The sequence below is a fragment of the Lissotriton helveticus genome, chromosome 4_1 (assembly GCF_964261635.1).
Source record: "Lissotriton helveticus chromosome 4_1, aLisHel1.1, whole genome shotgun sequence".
Taxonomy (NCBI): Eukaryota; Metazoa; Chordata; class Amphibia; order Caudata; family Salamandridae; genus Lissotriton; species Lissotriton helveticus.
In genome coordinates, this window is record NC_136063.1 from 1,429,991,212 (window position 1) to 1,430,013,375 (window position 22,164).

The 22,164-nt window shown below is 51.7% G+C and overlaps 1 protein-coding gene across 4 annotated transcripts in view; it reads right to left on the bottom strand.

The window, feature by feature from the left end:
- Nucleotides 1-22,164, bottom strand: part of NUP153 (nucleoporin 153) — a 454,031-nt gene that overhangs the window by 96,530 nt on the left and 335,337 nt on the right. For all 4 annotated transcript variants that reach the window (XM_078687970.1, XM_078687971.1, XM_078687973.1 and 1 more), the window contains one exon: nt 17,747-17,858. In XM_078687970.1, coding sequence (XP_078544096.1) covers nt 17,747-17,858 — 112 coding nt within the window. The remainder of the gene's footprint in view (nt 1-17,746; nt 17,859-22,164) is intronic.

A 22,164-nucleotide genomic window follows, 5' to 3' on the forward strand; every position in this document is an offset into this window, starting at 1 on the left:
TGGCGAGGAGAATCCCCAAGAAGATGGGTGACTCTCCCCTGCCTTCAGCTGGGGGGGGACGCGTGTTGGACCCGGCCTCATGGCGTGGTCCTACCCCTCCCGCATGGCGGGCCCAGGACGATATCCGCCCTCCACCAGACCTCGGGCGGCCCCTTCGGCCCGATCCTGCACGCCCCAACCCCACAGGGCAGGCTACCATCCCGGTCCACCAGCGCAGGCCTGACCCCAGCGTAGGCCCATCACGACCTCAGCACGAGGCCGTGCCCGACTCCATCTTGGACCCGCCACGTCACAACCACGTGGCCTCGGCCCCAGCCCAGGCCCCAGCGAAGCCCCGACAGTGAGGCACCAAGATCCACCCAGGTGGTCGAGTAGCCACTCGACAGATCCCGGAGGAAGGGGAGTTTCGATGGGCCTCCAGCCGTCCCCGGACGCCTGGTATCGATCGCCCTCCGGCCTCCCTGGGCGCGGCTCCACCCCCCTGCTGGGTGTCTGGACACCATCATCCCAGCCCCTCTGACCCCCAGGCGCGAGGGTCCGAACTTCAAAGACCTCCAGACCTATATCTGGGGCAGCCCTGGATTAAGACTTCAGTTGTATCCTGGACTGGAAGCCCTGCTGACGCTGTCACGGCCGACACCAGACGAACTCATCCGTAACCCGACGACCTTCTGAGAGCCTGCTGGCGCTGCCGCGGCCTATCTGGCTGAACCTTCCGAGAGCCTGCTGGCGCTGCCGCGGCCTACCTTGCTGAACCTTCCGAGAGCCTGCTGGCGCTGCCGCGGCCTATCCTGTCGAACCATCTGAGAGCCTGCTGGCGCTGCCGCGGCCTACCTTGCTGAACCTTCCGAGAGCCTGCTGGCGCTGCCGCCGCCTACCTTGCTGAACCACCTGAGAGCCTGCTGGCGCTGCCGCGGCCTACTTCGCTGGACCACCTTGCAAGCCTGCTGGCGCTGCCGCGGCTCGAACATCTCGGAACCCCCCAGCTCGAGGATTGAGAGCTGTGCGTAGGGTATCCCTTCCTCCGCCCAGAGTAAGACTGTCCCGCTACCTTACCCCCTTTAAGAGACTTTCCAGATCCCTCGATCTGCTTGTACATACTGCCAAGAACCAGCAACCGTTTATTCCCTATAAAAGCTTGAGAACTTAACTTCTTGTGTGGTGTCCATCTGCAGTGTTGTGATTACTCTGCTGTACAATCCTAGGAGAGGACCCTCATTCAGGAGGCCTCTCAGCAAACGCTCGGCTACTCCTCGACGGAGAGGTGGACCTAGGGGTGGTCAGTCAGACATCTTCTGCCTCCCCCGGGGACTTCTTTCTAACAATTGGGATCTGGAGGTCTTATTTCTCCATGGTTCTGTGTAAGAAGTTTGGGTAAGAGACGTAGCTTTTGATGCAGAAGTACTGACAGTTCTAAGAGGGTTGTGAACCATGGTTGTCAGGCCCATGTTGGAGCAACTAGGATCATTGTGAGGGAATGCTGTTTGAGTTTCCGAACCACTAACAGAATGAGCGGGAGATGCGGAAAAGCGTAAGCAAATTTTCCTGACCGGTTGCTCCGTAGCGCATTGTATTTGGACAATGGGTGTGGATACCTGGAGGCGAGGTTTGAGCATTTTGTGTTGTGATGTGTGGCAAACAGATCTATGTCTGGGTGTCCCCACATTTGAAAGAATGGATGAAGAACTTGAGGATGAAGTTCCCATTCGTGGATATGTTGTGTATGTCGACTGAGCAGATCTGCGATCTGATTGTGTACTCCCGGGAGATGTTCCGCAAGGAGGTATATCTTTTGAGGAATAGCACATCTCCATATAGTTTGCGCTAGGCGTGAAAGTTGTAGAGTGTGTTTCCCTCCCTGTTTTTGAATACAATACATTGCTGCCATGTCTATACATATTAGGACAGCTTTGCCTAGTAGGAAAAGTTGGAAAGACTTTAGTGCTAAAAAGATTGCTAGTAACTGAAGGTGATTTATGTAGAGTTGTTTCTGTCGAGGGGGTCCATAAGCACTGAACAGTTGAACTTTGTAGATGAGCTCCCCAGCCGGTGAGCGACGTGTCTGTTCGTACTATCTGTGGAACCGAGTCAAGGAACGGCAGCTCTTTGGAAAGGTTTTGTGTATCCCACCAATGCAGAGAGCGATGTGTGCAGCCGTCCACCAACACCAGATCTGTCAGCTGAACTTGAGCCTGGTTCCACTGATGTGTCGAGCATTCCTGCAAGGGACAAAGCTGGAGTCTTGCATAAAGGATTAACTGCATAAACACTCGAGCTGGCAATAAGTGTTGAGGCTGAAATTGTAATATTAGAGCCTGCATGGAGTGAATCCAGCTGAGATTGAGGTATGCTAGAGCTTTGGAGGTGTCTAGAGTAGCCCCTAGATACTTGTGTATGTTGGATGGCTGAAGGGGAGACTTGTTGGGGTTTAACGTGAAACCTAAGTCATGAAGTTAATGGATAGTTTTGTGTGTGTGCTGTACACAACTGTTGTGAGATTTGGCTTTTATGAGCCAGTCGTCTAGATGAGGGAACACATGGATGTGTTGCCTTAAGTGAGCCACTACCACTGCGAGGCATTTGATGAAGACTCTGGGTTCCGTGGTTACTCCGAATGGAAGAACTTTGAATTGATAATGTTGTCCGTCCACCATGAACCCGAGATACTTTTTGTGAGAGGGATGATTAGGAATATGAAAGCAGGAGTTTCAGATCCAGAGTGGAGAGGAAGTTGCATTGTTGAAGTAGTAGGAGTACCTGTTGGAGAGTTACCATGTGGAAGTGGTCTGATTGGATGTAGAAGTTTAGAGGTCCTAGGCCCAATATTGGCCTGATAGAGACGTCCTTTTTTGGAATCAGAAAGTAGAGTGAATAAACCCCTGTGCCCTGTTGGGGTAAGGGGACTGGTTTATTGCATTTTTGCGCAGTAGAGAGAGAATTTCCGGTTTGAGGAGAGTCAAATGTTCTGCAGATATTGGACGGTGTTTGGGATGAATATGTGGGAGACTGGCTGTGAGTTCCAGGCAGTAACCATACAGGATAATCTGCCATAACCACCTGTCTGTAGGTATGGAATTCCATACAGGTAGGAACACTGAAAGACGTCCCCCAACAGGTGTGGAATGGTCGGGGGAAGCACAGGGAAGTCACTGCTTGGTGGTAGGGGAGCTGCAGGTGTTGTTACCCTGGCCTCTGCCGTTGTTACCTTTGTAACCTCCCTAAAGTATCCTTTGGAAAAGGACCTCTGATTTGGGCTTTTGTAGGATGAGGATGGGTGCTCTGGTGTGTTGGTTTTGGAGCCAGCCCCATAAAAGGAGCGTTGAAAGGAACCTCTAGAAGAAGCTAAATGCAAGGTTCCCATAGACTTTGCAGTTTGTGTCCTTTTTCATCTTTTCTAAAAATGTGTCCACGGCTGGGCCAAATAGGTGTTCTTGGTCGAAGGGTTGATTAAGGATAATGGTTTGCACCTATTGTTTAAATTCAGATATCCTGAGCCAAGCATGCCTGCATAACAATCTGCTAGTACTGGTTGCACGGGACGCGGTGTCCGTGTAAAATTTGATTGATGTGTGTGTGTGATTAATTTGCCTTCCTGTATGCGGTCATTGGCCTCTTCTTTGTATTGTTCTGGTAGGTGTTGAATGAGCTTATCCAGTTCATCATAGTGCACCCTATCATACCTTGCCAAGAGGGCTTGTGAGTTGGCTATTTTCCTTTAGTTTGCAGCTTGAGATGCAATGCGTTTGCCTGATGCATCTAATAATTTGGATTCCTTATCCGAGAGCGGGGCGTCACCTGAACCCTGAGAATAGCCCCTTTTATGTGCATTAGCTACCACCAGGGAATCTAAAGGAAGCTAATCCTGAATGTGTATGGGGTCACAGGGAGCTGCTTTGTATTTTTTGTCTATCCTTGGATTAAGAACCCTAGTCCTAACAGGGACTTTAAACACCTCTGGTGCGTGTTTAATGAGACCTTTCAACATTGGTAGGACGTGTGAGGTTTTTTGTGGCTGAACAAATGTTTCTAAGAGAAAATCCTCCTCTACAGGGTCTGAATGTAAATTTACTCTGTGATATGTTGCTGCCCTATTGATTAGTTAGGCAAAACCTACATTATCGTCTGGTGGGGATGGCTTAGAGGGATAAAGATCTGGGTCTGTTGAGTCAGGATCTGTATTATAGTCTGCCCATGGATCTGGCTCTTGTTGAGATCATCATCATCATCTTGTTGTGGGACTATATTATCATCCCCTTGTCCGACCCAGTCTCCATCATCACTATCCTCTGGTTGTAAACGTGGAAAAGTGTGTTCTGAAAAGTGTACTGGAGAGATCAGTAAATTGGGATCAATAGGTGGAGGAAAAGGTGTAGGGGGTGGAGAGGTGTTCGTACCTATGTCAATTTTTTTTTAGCAGGAACTGGCGAGTCTTGCAAATGGTCCAGTTACCTCTTTTTAGGCTGTGCGGAGAGAAAATGACCAGTCTTTGGATGAATTGAATATAAAAAGTTTTTTGTTTTGGATCCAGTACAAAAAGTTCTTCGGATGCGGTTTTCTTTTTCGGTGCCGAATATTTCTCCCTATGAGGAGTCTTAGACTGTTAAGGCATAGGGACAGTATCTGGTTTGGAAGATTTTTCCCGCTCTGAAGATTTCGGTGGAGGTAGTTTCTGCTCTATAATTTTTTGTTTTGGTTGTTTATGAGTTGAAGGTTTACCCTTGGATTGGTTCAACTCCGAGGTTTTTAGTGTCAGAAGTTCTCTTTTTGCTTCGATTCAGAGGGTTTATCCTTTGACTGTTTCGGTGACGGAGGGTTCTCAGGTGCCAATGGAGGAGGGTGTGGTGTATCGGAGGGCTAGCCTCATTTTTATAGCCGGGCCCGGGGCATTTGAAATGTTTGACCGGAATGGACCTGGCCCCATTCGGCGAACGAGTTACCAGAGCCTTTGGTATGGGCTTGGGCAGGGCAGGGGTCTCGGTACTCACGGTTCGTTGGGCTGGGGTGACTTCGTCTTTGGCGTCGGAGTCATCTGTGGAGACAGACCGATTCCTCCTGGGCTTGCTCTTGAAGGCTCTCGGGGCTGGATGGAAGATGTCCAGAACGGAGCCGCTTCCTCAGGACATTTCGTGGCGTAGAGCCAGACGAACAAGTTACTTACCTCCGGTAACGATATATCTGTAAGAAACAGTAGTTAGTATTAGATTCCTTACCTTAGAATATCCCCAGGCGTCAGTCTGGATCCGGAAACTTTTGCGTAGCAGTACCCCTGCGCGTCAGTAGGCGTCGTCTGCAGGCGTCCCCTGCGGCTCCGCATCCGTCGTCGGGCACCGTGATGACGTCGCTGGAGTATATAGACGCCGCCTCCGCGCGCTGACGTCAGTTCTTTGTACATAGCTTTTCCGCGCCAGAACACGCAGAGCCATTTGAAACTAGGGCCCTGAAAGGGATGTCCTTAACGAATAGTTTTCTTACCTGTCGGTGTAGTTTTGCAGCTTGAAGATCTTTCTGGATTCACTATGCTGTGCATTATTCCGCGGTCTTGTGGTTGGGTCCGGATTCGTAGTCTTTTCTTTGTTTTTTTTTTTTTTTTTCTCTTTGCCCAGGTGGGCGTCGGCGTCACACCCCCTTTGGGTGTATTTCCGGTGACGTCGGCATGCTTCCTGCGGAAGCTCCCACTCTTGGGCGCCATCTTCGGGTTCTTTTTTTCCGTGTTTCTTTCGTTTCCGAAGTAATGGCAATGTTCTTCTTAGTTTGTATTTACCGCTTTGTATTTTCAAAGTCTATTCTTTAGTTAACCACCTCTTCTCTCTCCAGCCTCATCTTTCTGGCGGAGGTGGGTGGGTTCGCTAGTGAATCCAGAAAGATCTTCAAGCTGCAAAACTACACCGACAGGTAAGAAAACTATTCGTTTTGCAGCGTGAATCTTTCTGGATTCACTATGCTGTGCATAGATTTTGTAGCGGTTTCTCATCTCTGTGGCGGCTGGGTGGAAGATGAGCGTTGGGTGTTGAATATGTGCTGTAGCACCTTCTGTCCCACTTGAGCTTCCTTGTTCATTTGTATGTCCACACAGTAGTGCTTCGTGAACGTGTGCACCGAAGCCCATGTTGCCGCCAGGCATATGTCCTCTATGGGTGTGTTAGCCAGGAAGGCTATTGTAGCGCCCTTCTTCCTGGTGGAGTGGGCACGTGTCCCCTCAGCCAGTTCCTGTCCTGCCCGTTTGTGGCAGAGTTGGATTGTTTGTGCGATCCATCGTGCAATGGTCCTTTTGGTTACTGCTTTGCCCATGAAGCTGTTTGCGAAGGACACAAAAAACTGTTTCGTTTTCCTGTGCCCCTTTGTCCTTTCAATGTAGTGCATGACTGCCCTTCTGGCGTCCAGGGTGTGCAGAGCTCTCTCTGCGCTGGTTGTGGGTTTTTGGAAAAAACTCGGTATCTGTATAGACTGGTTCATGTGAAAATTGGATACCACCTTCGGCATGAAGTGTGGGTCAGTCCTCATCACAACTCTATCGTTGTGTATTTGTATGTATGGTTCTTGTAGCGTCAGCGCTTGAAGCTCGCTTACTCTGCGTAAGGACGTTATCGCAACCAGGAAGGCTGTTTTCATAGTTAGCATCTTTAGGGAGGCCTTGTGAAGTGGTTCAAAGGGCTCTTTCATGAGTTCCGTTAGGACTGTGTTCAAGTTCCATGCAGGTGGCGGCACCCGCTTGGGTGGTGCGATCCTTTTCGCTCCTTCTAGGAATCTCTTCACCACCTGTGATGTGAAGAAGCTCCTGCACGTTTCTCCCCTTGTGTAGGCTACTATCGCTGCCAAGTGAACTCTTAACGAGGATGAGCTAAGGTTCTTCTCCAGTAAGTGCGTCAGGTACCTTAGCACTGTGGAGTCCCTCTTCATCTTATTGTGGAGTCTTTCCTGTCTGCACCATATTGTGAATCTTTTCCATTTCGCAACGTAGCACTTTCGAGTGCTGGGCCTTCGTGCCTCCCGAAGTACCCTCAGGGTGCTTTCTGGTAGTCTCAAATGTGCGAACTCTATGTCCTCAGGAGCCACGCTACTAGGCTCATGCTCTCTGGCTCTGGATGCAGTACCTCTCCGTTCTGCATGGACAGTAGATCTTTCCTCCTGCTGAATCTGTGGGGTGCACACTGTGTCATCTCCATGATCTGCGAGTACCAGGTCTGCCTCGCCCACTGCGGTGCGACCAGTATCAGTGTCATGTTGCTCGCTCTGCACTTGCTCAGTACTCTGTGCATCAGTGGTATCGGGGGAAAGGCGTAGGCAAATGTCCTTGACCAATCTATCCATAGGGCATTCCCCAGTGTCCCCTCCTCGGGCTGCCTGGATGCGAAGTTTTGGCATTTTGCATTCTGGCGTGTGGCAAACAGGTCCACCGATGGTGTCCCCCACCTGTCGAACAGGTATCTTGTCTCCTGAGCATTGAGCTCCCACTCGTGGGATGCCGATGTCTGCCTGCTGAGCCAATCGGCTTGTATGTTGTCCTTCCCTGGTAGGTGTATGGCTAGCAGGTCTATCTTGAGAGGGATGGCCCATCTCCATATCTCCTGCGCCAGCGTTGAAAGCGGTGCGGACTGTGTGCCCCCCTGCTTGTTGATGTAGAACATCGCAGTGGTGTTGTCTGTTTGTATCAATACCCTGTGCTTGTACAGTCTTGTTTGAAAGGCCTTCAGTGCAAGGAAGATTGTCTTCAATTCTAAGTAATTGATGTGCTTTGTGGCATCCGTCGGTGTCCACAGTCCCCTCACCTTGAGCTCCTCCATGTGAGCGCCCCATCCCTTCAGGGATGCGTCTGTGGTGATGGTCACTGTTGGCGTTGGGGGCGTTAGAGGCTTTCCCCTTGCTATGTTCTCCATGGTCCACCATGTCATCTCCTTCTGCACTGCGTGCGTTACAACCACTAGATCCTCCCAACTGCCTGTAGCTTGTGACCATTGCTCCTGTAGCCATTCTTGAATGGGTCTCATGTGGAGTCGTACATTCGGTACCAGGTGGATGCATGATGCCATCATCCCCATGATCTTGCTCGCCGTCCTCACTGTCCGAGCTTGTCCCTTCCGGTAGAGGCGAGTTTCCTTCACCAGCGCCCTCGCCCTCTTCTCGCTGGGGAACACCTTGCCCTGTAAGGTGTTGATCTGTGCTCCCAGGAAGATCTTCACTTGTTCCGGCTCCATTGATGATTTCTTCCAATGGATGGAGAACCCCAGGTTTATGAGCGTGCTGGTCACTGTATGTGCGTGCAGCTTGCATTTCTGGTATGAGTTTGCTTTCACCAGCCAGTCGTCCAGGTAAGGGTATACATGTATTCCCTGCCTTCTTAGGTGCGCTGCGACTGCTGCGAGGCACTTTGTGAAAACTCTTGGTGCCGATTTTAGACCGAAGGCCAGTGTCGTGAACTGGTAGTGGCTTTCTCCGACGGTGAACCTGAGCATGTGCTTGTGCTTCCTGTTCATTGGGATGTGCAGGTATGCGTCTTTGAGGTCTATAGTGACCATGAAGTCCCCGGTCTGCAACTGTGGGAGCACCTCTTGCAGGGAGGTCATTTTGAATTTTTGCGTTCTTATGAATTTGTTCACGAACCGTAAATCGAGAATGGGCCTCATTGTCTCGTCTACTTTTGGTACCAGGAAGTATGTTGAGTATACTCCTGTGTTTCTTTCCTTGAAGGGTACCCTTTCTATGGCCTGCTTCTGCAGGAGTTCTTTTGCTTCTTCCTGAAGGCACTGCAGCTGCTTGCTTGCTAGCGGCTTTCTTCTTGGTTTTCTGTTTGTTGGCCTCGCCTCCAACTCTATGCAGTATCCGAATTGGATAATGTTGAGGATCCATTTGTCTGATGTGATTCCTCTCCACTCCTGGAGGTGGAATCTTAATCTTCCTCCCACTGGTGTCCTGTGGTCGTAGGTGTCTAGTTTGTCTTGACCCATCTGTACGTGCTGCCCCCTGGGATCTTTTTTGTGGGTGGGCACACGGATTTTTTTGAAGTCACTTGGAGGTGGGCTGCTGGCCCCCTCTTCTATTTTGTCCCCGTCCATTTCTCCCTCGAAAGGACTGGCCTCTTTGTTGGTACTGCCAGGGCTGTTTCTGATGGCCCTGCTGACCCTGCGAGTCTGCCTGGTGCGTTTGCTGGAAAGCCTGGTGTGATGTACCTGGCTGGTTTCCGCCTCTCCCGCCGGGCCTCCGTGACGGGGTGCCCCTCTTGTTCCCTCTGAACTGCAATGCTCCCATGGATCTTGCTGTTTCGTTATCCTTCTTAAGTTGGCTGAGTTGCTCATCAACTGTTTGTCCGAAAAGCGTACTGCCGTTGAATGGTGTGTTCAGGATGCTGTGTTGCACCTCCGGTTTGAAACCGGATATCCTGAGCCAGGCGTGTCTCCTTTCCGTGACGCCCATCATCATGAGCCTGCTGGCGGTGTCTGCCCCATCCAGGGCCGTCTTAAGGCAAGAATTTGCAGCATTCTTCCCCTCTTCAATTAGCTTTTCGGCTTTCTGCTTGGCATCCTGGGGCAAGTCCTTCACCAACTGCCCCAGTCCCTCCATGATTTGGTACATGTGTCTGTTTACCAGGGCGTTGGAATTAGCCATGCGCCAGTGGGTCGCGGCATTCCGTTCGATCCTTCTGCCCACCAGATCCATCCTTTTGCTCTCTTTATCCGGTGGCGGGCCCGAGGTAGTGGGTACGTTAGCCCTCCTCCTTGCTGTGGCCGTGATAATGGAGTCTGCGGAGACCGTGCCCTGAATGTAGGCCGGGTCCTTTGCGGCATGCTTGTACTTCTTCTCAGTTCTGGGAGTTACTGCCTTGCATGTTGCGGGCTCCCTGAAAGCTTCCTTCCCCTGAGCCAAGACGCTCTCGAGCATCGGGAGGAACTGGCTCCTCGTTTGTGTTGGGAGCAATGTTTCCAGAAGGAAGTCTGCTTTCTGCTTCTCTTCGTCGAGCTTGAGCTTGAAAGCTGCTGCGGCAGATTGTATCACCGCGTTGTAGGCCCCGATGTCGTCCGGCGGCGAGGGCCTCGAGGGGTAGGTGTCGACCACCTCCTCCGGGCTGTCGGTGTCGACATCGATGTAATCTACCTCCTGAAGGTCATAGGGCGCCGACTCTGTGTCTGTCCTGCCCTCATCTTCCTCCCCATAGCTGTAGCTCTCGTGGGGATTCTCGTACTCCTCCTGGTCGTCGAACACCTCGACGTCCTGGTCTTGCTCGGTGACTTCGGCGACCTCTTCTTCTTCCTCCTCGACCGCCTCCAGCACTGGTGGCTTGGTCTTGTGAGGGATCGTGAAGGCCTTCATCCTTGCGTCGAAATCTTTTTTCCGCTGCATGAAGTTCTCCATTTCTGCCTCGAGGCGCCTTCTTTTCTTTTCCATCTCGGCCGCGTGTTCCGCGTCGGATGGTTCCGCCGCTCTCTTCGACGGATGGCTCGTCGCCGTGCCTCTCGGAGTCGAAGTTTTCGACGTCGAACCGGATATCGGGTCTCTGGTCGTCGTCGACAGTTTCGGGTCTTTCTCCCTCGTCGATCGATCCTTTTCGGGGACGATTTTCGACGTCTTCTGCTGATCAGCAGCTCTCGGCGCCGGGGACTCCTTCTCTGAGGATCCGCTGGGCCTGGGAGTAGTCGCGGACGCCGCCTTTTTTGGCGTCGGCGCTTTCGGGGTCTTGCCCTCGATTTTTCGAGACTCAGAGTCTCTCGGGTTCTTGGGGGCCGAAGAGTCTCCTACCTTGTCAGAAGTCTTCGTGTAATCGGTCTCTACGACCGTGTAGCTGTCGTCTTCGGCGGCAGCGTTGTCTTCTTCCTCGGAGGACATCCCCAGCTCGTAGAGCGACGGGGTCGGGGCCTTCCCCTGCAGGGCGGCGTGTGCTACCCTCTGCCTCTCTCTCACACGAAGGGTCTTCGGGGTGAAGGCGGAACAGGCGTTGCAGTCTCCGCTTTCGTGGTCCACCGGTAGGCAAAGGTTGCATACCGGGTGCTGGTCCTTCTGCGCGTACTTGTGGTGGCAGTTACGGCAGAACTTGAACGGCGTGTTGTCCATCCTCGAGCGTCCAGGGCCTCTCTGGTCGCGTGTTCGTCGACGGTCGTCGAAGATCTGGATGGAAAACGCCTTATCTTTGCTTGTCTTTCGTCGGTGAAGTCCCCTGGAGTCTTCAGATGACTTCTCCTCGTCTTTTCTGTATTTTCTTTCTTCTTTCTCCAAAAATGTCTGGAGCCCAAACGGGAACGATCCAGACCCGACCGCGGAAAAAAAGAATCTGAAGATGGCGCCCAAGAGTGGGAGCTTCCGCAGGAAGCATGCCGACGTCACCGGAAATACACCCAAAGGGGGTGTGACGCCGACGCCCACCTGGGCAAAGAGAAAAAAAAAAAAAAAAACAAAGAAAAGACTACGAATCCGGACCCAACCACAAGACCGCGGAATAATGCACAGCATAGTGAATCCAGAAAGATTCACGCTGCAAAACCCTAGGTATCAGTTCGCAGAACGGGGAGGATGGGCGGGGCGGTAAGGAATCTAATACTAACGACTGTTTCTTACAGATATATCGTTACCGGAGGTAAGTAACTTGTTCATCTGAAAGAAACAGGTTAGTATTAGATTCCTTACCTTAGAATAGATACCCCAGCAATACCAACCCCGGTGGTGGGTCTGCGAACCAATACAATCCTACACCAGAAAGTCCTGGAGGACCGAACGGCCAAAGAAGCCATCCCTCCGGACTGGACTGTCCAGGCAGCAGTGCCTCGCAAAGGTGTGCAGCGAGGCCCACGTAGCCGCCTGGCAAATGTCCTGCAAAGGGACTCCCCGGCCCAGGGCAGTAGTAGCCGCCGTGGCCCGAGTGGAATGGGCCCTCAGCCCGACAGGAGGCTCCTTCCGAGCCAAAGAGTAGCACGCTTTGATGCACAGAACGACCCACCGAGAGATGGTTCGTTTTTGTACCGCCCGTCCCTTCTTCACACCCACGTAGCCAACAAACAGTTGGTCATCCACCCGGAACTGGCGTGTGCGATCCATATAAAATGAAAGCACACGTTTTGGGTCCAGACGATGGAGCCGCTCTTCATCCTTTGAAGGATGCGGAGGCGGGAAGAAGGAGGGTAAGGTGATGGACTGCCCGATGTGAAAAGCAGAGACTACTTTGGGCAGGAAAGAAGGTCTAGTTCTCAGAACCACCTTGTCTGGATGAATGGACATGAAAGGAGGTTTGACAGAAAGAGCCTGGAGCTCACTCACTCTCCTGGCAGAGGTGATGGCAACCAGGAAGGCCGTCTTTAAAGTCAGGAGACGGAGAGGACAGGAATGAAGTGGCTCAAAGGGAGCGCACATCAAGAAGGTCAGAACCAGGTTCAAGTCCCACTGAGGCATCACGAACAGAACAGGTGGATACATGTGCGTGATGCCCTTCAAGAATCTCGTTACAATAGGGGACTTGAACAAAGAAGGTTGATCAGGCAGCCTTAGAAAGGCCGAAAGGGCAGAAAGGTAGCCCTTGATAGTGCCCAGAGCAGAGCCCTGCTGGGCAAGAGAGAAGAAAGAGGAGAACCTCGGAAAGAGGGGCTGAGAGAGGGTCCACAGCCTTTGCTGTGCACCATGCCACAAATCTGTTCCACCGGCAGGCGTATACCGACTTTGTGGAGGGACGCCTGGCTGCCAGAATCACATCACAAACCTCAGGAGGCAAGTCAAATGGCCTCAACTGTCGCCGCTCAATCTCCACGCATGGAGGTGGAGACTGGACAGGTTCGGGTGGAGGACCGTCCCCTGCTGCTGCGACAGAAGGTCCTCCCGAAGGGGCAGGCGGATCGAGGGACCGACTGACATGCTGAGTAGCTCGGGATACCAGTACCTTCGAGCCCAGTCCGGAGCCACAAGGATAACTTGGGCCCGGTCGCGCCTGATCTTCTTCAGCACTCTGGGCAGAAGTGGTATAGGCGGAAAGGCGTACAACAGACCGCAGCTCCACTCGCGCCGAAAGGCGTCGCCGTGCGAGTGCCGTCTTGGAAACTCCAACGCGCAGAACTGAGGACATTGCGCGTTCTCTTCTGTGGCGAATAGATCTAACCAAGGCTCTCCCCATTGCAGAAAGAGGCCTTTCGCCACGTCCGAGTTCAGACGCCATTCGTGATCCACCGAGCACCGACGGCTGAGTTCGTCCGCCCTGGCGTTCAGAGAATCTGCCAGGTGTTGAACCGTCAGCGTCACGCCCTGACGTTCCAGCCATTGCCAGAGACGCAGAGCCTCCTGGCAAAGGGTCCACGACCCCACTCCGCCCTGCTTGTTGCAGTACCACATGGCGGTGGTGTTGTCCGTGAACACCTGCACTACACTCCCGTTGACAAAGGGGAGGAATGCCTTCAGTGCTAGGCGAATCGCCCGCAGCTCCAACATGTTGATGTGGAGCCGGGACTCCGCCGGAGACCAGATGCCTCTGATCTCCGCCTCTCCCAAGTGGCCGCCCCAGCCCTGGAGGGACGCGTCCGTCACAACTACGTGCTCCGGTTGGGGAAGGGAGAGGGATCTGCCTCTGACCCAATCGCGGTCCGTAAGCCACCACTGCAACTGGCTCGCAGTGCCCTCCGAGATCAGGACATGGTCCGATAGGTTGCCTTGATGCTGGGCCCACTGAAACTTCAGGTCCCACTGCAGAGCCCGCATCCGCCACCGGGCGTGATGCACCAGAAGGATGCAGGAAGCCATCAGCCCCAGCAGCCGCAGCGTCAACCTGACCGAAACCCGGGACAAGGGCTGAAAGATGGGAATCAAAGCCTGTATATCCCGGATCTGCCGTTCCGGAGGATAAACCCGAAACTGCGGCGAGTCGAGAACCGCTCCGATGAAAAGGAGCTTTTGAGAGGGACACAGGTGTGATTTCGGCACATTGATGGAAAACCCCAGCTCGTGCAGGAGGTCTGCCGTCATCTGAAGGTGGTGGACGACTGTCTGGGGCGAGCCCGCCTTCAACAACCAGTCGTCGAGGTAGGGGAAGACTGAAACCCCTAACCGGCGCAGATGAGCTGCGACCACCGCCATCACTTTCGTGAACACCCGTGGGGCGCTGGTAAGGCCGAATGGGAGCACGATAAACTGAAAGTGCTCGTGGCCTACCGTGAACCGCAGGTAACGCCGGTGGGCCGGCAGGACGGGGATGTGAAAATACGCATCCTGCAAGTCCAACGCCACCATCCAGTCTTGCGGGTCTAGAGCAGCCAAGACCTGAGCCAAAGTCAACATCTTGAACTTCTCCTTCCGGAGGAAGCCGTTGACGTTCCGTAGATCCAAGATAGGACACAGGCCCCCCTTGTCCTTCTTGGGTACCAGAAAGTAGTGGGAGTAGCAACCACGCCCTACTTCTGGCCCAGGAACGCGCTTGATGGCCCCCTTGGCCAAGAGGGCCGTAACTTCCTCCTGCAGAAGTGTCAAGTGGTCCCCCGACACACGGTGGTTCTGCGGTGGCATGGCTGGAGGAGAGGTCTCGAAGGGGAGGGAGTAGCCCCTTCGGACGAGCTGCAGCACCCACCTGTCCGATGTGATAGAGCGCCAGCGGGAGTGGTGATGGCGAACCCTGCCACCCACTGGCGTCACATGGTCCTGAAAGCACGGACTAGGAGGATTTGGAGGCTGATGCTGCGGGGGGAGGTGTGGTCTGACCTCGCCGTTGTCCCCGACTGCCCCCACGGCGGAACCCACGGCCGCCACCGCGTTGAGAAGTGTTCTGCGGTGCGTGGCTGGCAGCACGTGTGGGACTGCCCCTTCCGTGGCCACGAAAGGAGCGAAACGAACCCGTTTGCTGGCGCTGGGTCGAGAGACCCAAGGACTTGGCCGTGACCCTGGAGTCCTTGAAGCGCTCCAGCGCGTGGTCCGCCTTGTTGCCAAACAGGCGACTGCCATCGAACGGCATGTCCATCAAAGTATTTTGGACATCCGCCGAAAAGTTGGTGGATCTCAGCCAGGCGTGGCGACGAATCGCCACCGTCGTGGACATCGCTCTGCCCAGCGAGTCGGTCGTATCAAGACCACACCTGATGGAGTATCTTGCTGCATCTCGGCCCTCAATCATAGCCTTGCCGAGCTTTACCCGTACCTACTGCGGGCATTCTGGCAGCAACTCCGCGACCGTATCCCACAGAGAGTGGGTGTAGCGGCCCAAGAGGCATGCGGTGTTGCAAGACCGCAGTCCCAAACTCAAGGACGAGAAGACCTTCTTTCCATATTGGTCGTACCTCTTGGATTCCCGGTCGGGCGGGGCCGACGGGAATGCGGTCTGGGAGGTCGAGGCCTGGATCACCAGACTCAGGGGTGGGATGGGTGGACAGGAACTTGGGGTCGTCCGGACACGGACGGTGGCGCCTGGCCACGTTCCTATCAACAGGCGAACCTGAAGCGGGCCTGGACCATGTGCCCAAAAGAACGTCCGTCAAGGCTTCGTTGAACGGCAGCAGAGGCTCCTGTGGGCATGACTGCGGTTTGAAGACCTCAGTGAGGATGTTAGGCCTCACGACCGCGACGGGGAGCTCAAGGTGTAAGGCCTTGGCAGCCCTCATCAACACCACTGAATAAGCAGCCCCAGCCTCCGAAGCCACAGTAGGAGGCGAGACAAAACCAGGGTTAGGAGAGTCGTCCAGACCACTGGCGTCACCCAAATCACCTGTCCAGTCCACATTGTACTGACACTCGCGTGACAGAGGGTCCTCAGACCCCTCCCAAACCTCTCCGTATTCTACATCTTCCCCATATTCGGAGTCAACAATGTAGACCGGCTCCTCGGGGTCCACAGGCCCCATCGGCGTCGGACTCGGCGTCGGGCGACGTCGGTCCGACTCCGCGTCCGGAGTCGGAGAGGTCGTGGGGACGGCACCGGCGCCGCGCGGTGGGGACGGCACCGGCGCCGCGCGGTGGGGACGGCACCGGCGCCGCGCGGTGGCGGCCGCACCGGCGCCGCGCGGGGGCGGCGTGGGGGGCAACCCCAATGGAATCGGCGCCGGAGAGGCCGGTAGACCAGCCGGCGTCGACCCTGAGGGTCCCTGCGGCGCCGGAGCACCCGACGGCGTCGAGGCAGGAACACCCGAACCGCTAGGACCCCCGGACGGGAGCACAGGGCCCGAAGGCGCCATAGGCCCCGTCGGAGGAGACAGTGCCCTCATGGCCATAAGGAACTCCTCTATCTCCTCACGCGCCGTGCCGTGCCCAGGGACCGCAGGGTATGGAGCAGGCCGCGCCGGCGACTCACGCGGAGCCGCGGGGGTGGGGCCACCCGAACCCCCGGCCGCATTGTGCGAGCGTCGGGGGGGAGTCGGGGGTACGATGACGACGCCCCGACTTCTTGTGTTTCTTACCGGAGGAACCAGAGGAATGGTGACGACTTCCGGAGCGCTCGTGATGGCTCCGCGACCGCTCCCTCGACCGCTCCCTTGACCTCCGGCCGGACCGGGACCGCTCTCGACGTGGGGCCGACACCCGCAGTTAGAGTAGCTTGCGGGACCGCTCCCGCCTAGCCTTACTCGTCAGGGCCCCGTCAGGAAAGACAGGCAAGCCTCACAGGTATCCTCACAGGTATCCTCTCGGTGTTCTGGAGAGAGGCAAAGATTACACACTGGGTGTAGGTCAGTGTGAGAATTTAGCACCACACTAGGGACATATCTTGAAGGGAGTCCATTCTATCCGACTTCCGTCGAGATCGGCGCGGGTAGGCCCAACGGCCCACCTCGAAGTTTATCGAAGTTTTTTCGATTATAGAAGATGCGCATCGAAATGGGGGAACGCAATCAAGACAATACCGTCGAGTGGTAAGTGATTGCTTATCGAAGGGGGTTTCAATAACGACACTGACCCGGAGCGCAGCAAAGTCACATCCGAACCAGATGGCAAAAAAAAAAAAAATCAATCTGGGGTTGGAGTCGATGCTCATGCGCACTGTCACCATAAGGAGGAGTCACCTATTGCGTGACTAACAGACTTCTTCGACAAAAACAAACTGCAAACATCCGAGTCCAAGACCAGATGGCGATCTATGTTAAAGAATACAATCTATAGCTCATATGCCTCGAACATACTGGTCCTTTACACGCACCCCCTTGGTAAAGGCCACCCTCACAAACAATTTAAAAAATACTGTCAAGCTGTAAAATGTCACATCACCTCATTACCACTCATGGACAGCAAAGCTCTTCTAAGTGAACAAATAGTGTCAATGACAATTTCAGTCTATGTCCAAATTTAAAACAGGAAAAATAATTCTCTACCACACAACTTTAATATGATGCATCTCCGTTTAAAAAGGTACATAGACCCACTACTGACAAGAAAACAGAAAATATCAAATAAATTATCCTGACAGCACACATTTTAAAGAGGCTCCTCTGTCCTATTAATCAAACAATATAAGTTTTTGGTAAAGTCACAAATTGTTTCAAGAGTATATTACAAATATCAAAATTGTGTGTTTTTTTATAGCAGCAACTTCAAATCAATGTAAAGAATCACACCGGAATTCATATGAACCAATACTGTAACAATGAAAGAATATTGCAGATTGTAAAGTTATTTATAACAAGACAATTATGATGTGAAGAAATATCACAAGTCCACCAATATTTCTCTGAGAATGTCAGAGGGTATCAATAGCTTCTTGCAGCATCCCTATTAAAAATCCATGATTGTTACGTACCCGGCTTTTATAAACAGCAGACAATGCACCCCTAGAAAGTGCTCTGCAGACATCACCTTCAAACATGCATTATCTTACCTCTCCATCTTGTACACACTTGGTATAATGTGCACCTCTTTCTCGTCTCATCTTGCCACCACCTGAAGAAAGTCCATTTGCTGCAGGAGTGCTGGATTGTGGATAAGAAAAACTGCAAGTAAAAAGAAATTGCACATTTAGGAGAAAGAAGTTAAAACAGTATATTGTGTGAACTCAACCTTGGAATCTTATTTGCTATCAAAGTGTTATTAATGCTTAAGTAGGCTTTGCAGATTGGCTTTCTTAGTTCCTGCTGTCAATTTACAGCCACTGAAACATTTCTGGTCTGTTATATACTACAGAAAGGTCAGGTATGTTCAACACTCCATTGGTGTGGAGAGAAAATACTCACTGATATAGCAGATTGAATGCTCAGTCAATATTTACACACCTGCTTGGACTTTCAAAAGAAAATATCTTTGATTTCTTACAGATATGATAATAGCCATCATTTCAGGTTTGTTTTGAAATCCTTACTTCTATGCAGCGGCCCAAATCAACTAATTGGCAGCAACCAGAAACTGTACCATATGATGGAAGCTCTGCATTATTAACAGCCTCAAGTGTAATCCAAAAAGCAGATGTAATCATGCGCTGTACTACCTCTTATCACCCTCATTTCAAAACATTTTTCAAATAAATAGGTGGTTTCAAATATTCTCCCTTCAGACAGATAACGTAATGGTCACTCAGTTACTCCCAGTGTGAACGCTCCCTATTACTAGCACACTACCATCAAACGACAGACCAGAAACCATGGTACATGTATAGCCAGTATCTTGAAAGTCCATAAGGAATATCAGTGTTCAATTCAGTACATTTATTTGGGTACACAAAGTATCCATAAAAGCACATACATAGAATAAAAACAATTGCATACATAGTAATATGCAATACATAGAAACAATCTTTCAAAAAGGATCTTTGCCTTTAGTGTAATCACAACTCTTAGCAGCATAATCAATGAATCCAAATTAATCGGTATTCTTAAAGCTATGGGCTTGCACTGCCATTCTAAATGAGTGCCAACTTGAACAGTTCCTTCTTCATCAGAAAGTTGATATAACATGTGAAAGGCTACCTTAAAATCATTAATATTACGTCTCTTTGTAAGAGAAAGTAAGAACTGCAGGGTGTACATTGAATAAAAGCCACAAAAAATAGGAAATGCAGTTTTTCCAGATCTCCCATCACAGGGGCAAGTTGTCAGATCAAGCTTTCTTTGAAAACCCAGACAGCAGCACAGTATTATTTGATTGTTCCAGTCTACATATATCGGGACAATTTGTAGTGTAGTTCCTATTATCCCAATAGGCTCTGCGCATTGGAATAATACCTTCAATAGTATAGGCCTAGACCAGACGTTAACTAGGTCTTCTATTGTCGATATTAGACTTAAAGTTTTGGGTTTGCCAGCTAGCTCAGAGTTCACTAGAAACTTTCTCGAATAGGCAAGGAGGAGTTGAACCTCCCTGGATAGACAAGAAGGGATTTAGTTTCTGACAACCATAGAACATGACAACTTTGCTCTCCCCTAATCAAGAGTGTATCTCTAGAGTCGTGTGAAAACAAAAGACAACTTATTTTACTCAGTCAGTACGTGCATTCTTAGTCTCACCAGATTGTAGAGAAAAGGAAGAGACGGGCGTGTTCAATAAAAGATGGTATTTATTGATCAGTCTCTTTTCTCATACAAGAGAAATGGATCGATATTATCGCAATACTTATGGTTAAGTAAAGTGCATACAATAAAAGCAGAAGTATAAAATAATACTGTAAAAACATTTATATGGTTTCTAAGCCATATGCAGGTTTAAAATGGATAAAAACGTGGGCGGGAATAGAAAGTAGCAGTTTAAGTTAAGTTTGTTTTGCCAAGTGACTGACTCAAGAATTCTCTGTAAGGGGTTATTCAGTTCTGTACCTGGAATTTAGGATGAATGAGGGATGGTATCTCTCGTCTCTGGTCTCGATATTCCAGGCTGCCTGCGAGGGCTACCCGGAAGCGCCGGAGCTGGATTTCTCGGCAGGAGAAAGCAGCTTCTCGTTCTCAGCGCGTCAGGAAGGCGGGGCTGCGCCAGCGGGGTCTGCTCTGCTCTGGGCTTCGGCAAGTCTGGCTGCTCCGATCTCGTCACCACCGCGTGTGTGTGCTTAAGGCAATACCGGTAATATTTATACCTTTAAGGTGCCGAGATTGACGTAAGGATGGACATAGATACGTCAATAAGGATGTCATACGACTTGGTCGTTAGCACATTCTTTTGCTGAAGTTCTCGGTGAAATCAAAACAATGGCCGCAGGGTTTTTCCCAGGTTGTCATAGGTTTGATTTGTTTTGAGAACTCCGTATGCCTTATCAGGGGCTGGAGGAATATCGCTTGTCTAATTAGATGGAAAGCGTTATGACCTAATCAGATAACACGTTCCTGTGCCGTAGTTCGGCCTCATCAGATAACGGTTTCTGCATCATGGGATGGCTGCTAGAGAACTTGTTAACCAGAACAGGGTCAGGAATAGGGGGATCGATACAGAACCTATAGGAATACATCACAAATTAATTGCGTCCATAAATAAATGCTGATAGCCAATCGTGCTAAGACTTGCCTCCACTCCTGCTAGCCAGGGAATCGCAAGACCTTTGTCACAACTGAGACAGTCTTTAAAAATATCTCTTGTAAGACTCTCCTTATTCTTCCACACTGCTAAACATGCTAAAGGTGGGGGGATGAGGGGGGCTGGGGGCGGTCAAGCTTTAATAAAATCTTCTATATATGAAAGGTCCAGTTCATTATGGCAAAATAAATGGGATGATAAAAAGGAGGACCGCTAAGACTTTTCCACATACCCTATTTTCTTAGTTCCCCCCAGGATGGAGTCATATTTCGCTGTCGGGATAAAAAGTATCTTGTAAATTTGCAGCAGGGGTACAAGAGCTAAAATCCAAACTCTATGACTTCAGGAGCCAGATCGCAAGTTTCAACTGTTGCGGATCTGGGTGCTGAATGTCGCCATGGCTCTGCGTTAAAAGACTGGGTGTTAATCTCAGCCTTTGATGCGGCACCACGGAAAGTTCTAGGAACGTGGTGTACCATGGTTGCCTTGCCCACGTTGGAGCAACCAGGATGAGGGTCATCGAGTGTTGTCGCAGTTTGCGTGCCACTAGCGGTATGAGCGGGGCTGGTGGAAAAGCGTACGCAAATCTGCCTGACCAGTTCATCCATATCGCATTGCCCTGAGACTGCGGATGTGGAAACCTGGCGGCGAAGCTTTGGCATTTTGCGTTTTTTTGTGGCGAACAGGTCTATCTCTGGGTGACCCCACTGCTGGAAGTATGGGTGCAGCACTGAGGGATGTATCCCCCACTCGTGCATCTGGTGGCTGTGTCTGCTGAGCAGATCCGCCATGTGGTTGTCGTTGCCTGGGAGGTGTTCCGCCATGAGGAAGATGTTCCTCTGAATGGCCCACTTCCACATGCTTTGCGCTAGATGTGACAACTGTGGAGAGTGTGTCCCTCCCTGCTTTTGTATGTAGTACATGGCAGTCATGTTGTCCGTCCGGATCAACAAGACTTTGTTGCACAAATGTACCTTGAACGCCTTCATTGCCATGAAGATTGCCATCAGTTCCAGCAGGTTGATGTGCATCTTCTTCTGTTGGGTTGTCCGCAGCCCCTGGACTGTGTAATGGAGGACATGCGCTCCCCATCCCAGGAGAGACGCGTCCGTGGTGAGCACTATTTGTGGTACAGGCTCTTGTAACGGTCGACCCTTGCAAAGGTTTTGTGGATTCCACCAATGCAGAGAGTTGTATGCGCGACCGGTCAACACTAGGTCTTTCAATGGTCGTTGAGCCTGGTTCCACTGCTGTGCTAAGCACTCTTGAAGCGGACGCATGTGCAGTCTGGCGTGGGGGACTATGAAGATGCAGGAGGCCATCATGCCTATCAACTGCATAAATACATGTGCCGGGAGCGAGTGTTGGGGTCTGAATCCCTGGATCAGCGACTGAATGCTGTTGATTCTCGCTGAGTTTGGCTGAGCCTTTGCTGCCAGAGTGTCTATTGTCGCTCCCAGGTACTGTTGGACGTGGGCGGGTTGGAGAGGAGACTTTGTGTAGTTTAATGAGAATCCGAGGCTCTGCAGGAGGTGAATAGTGCGGGACATGTGGTCGGCACTTTGCTGGGCCGACTTTGCTTGGATAAGCCAGTCGTCCAGATAGGGGTAGACGTGAAAATGGTTCCTCCGCAGGTGCGCCGCTACTGTCGCTAGGCACTTGGTAAACACCCTTGGGGCAGTCGTCACTCCGAAAGGCAGTACCTTGAACTGGTAGTGCTGATTTTGTATGGTAAACCTGAGATACTTCCTGTGTGCTGGATGTATTGGTATGTGGAAATACGCATCCTTTAGGTCTAATGTTGCG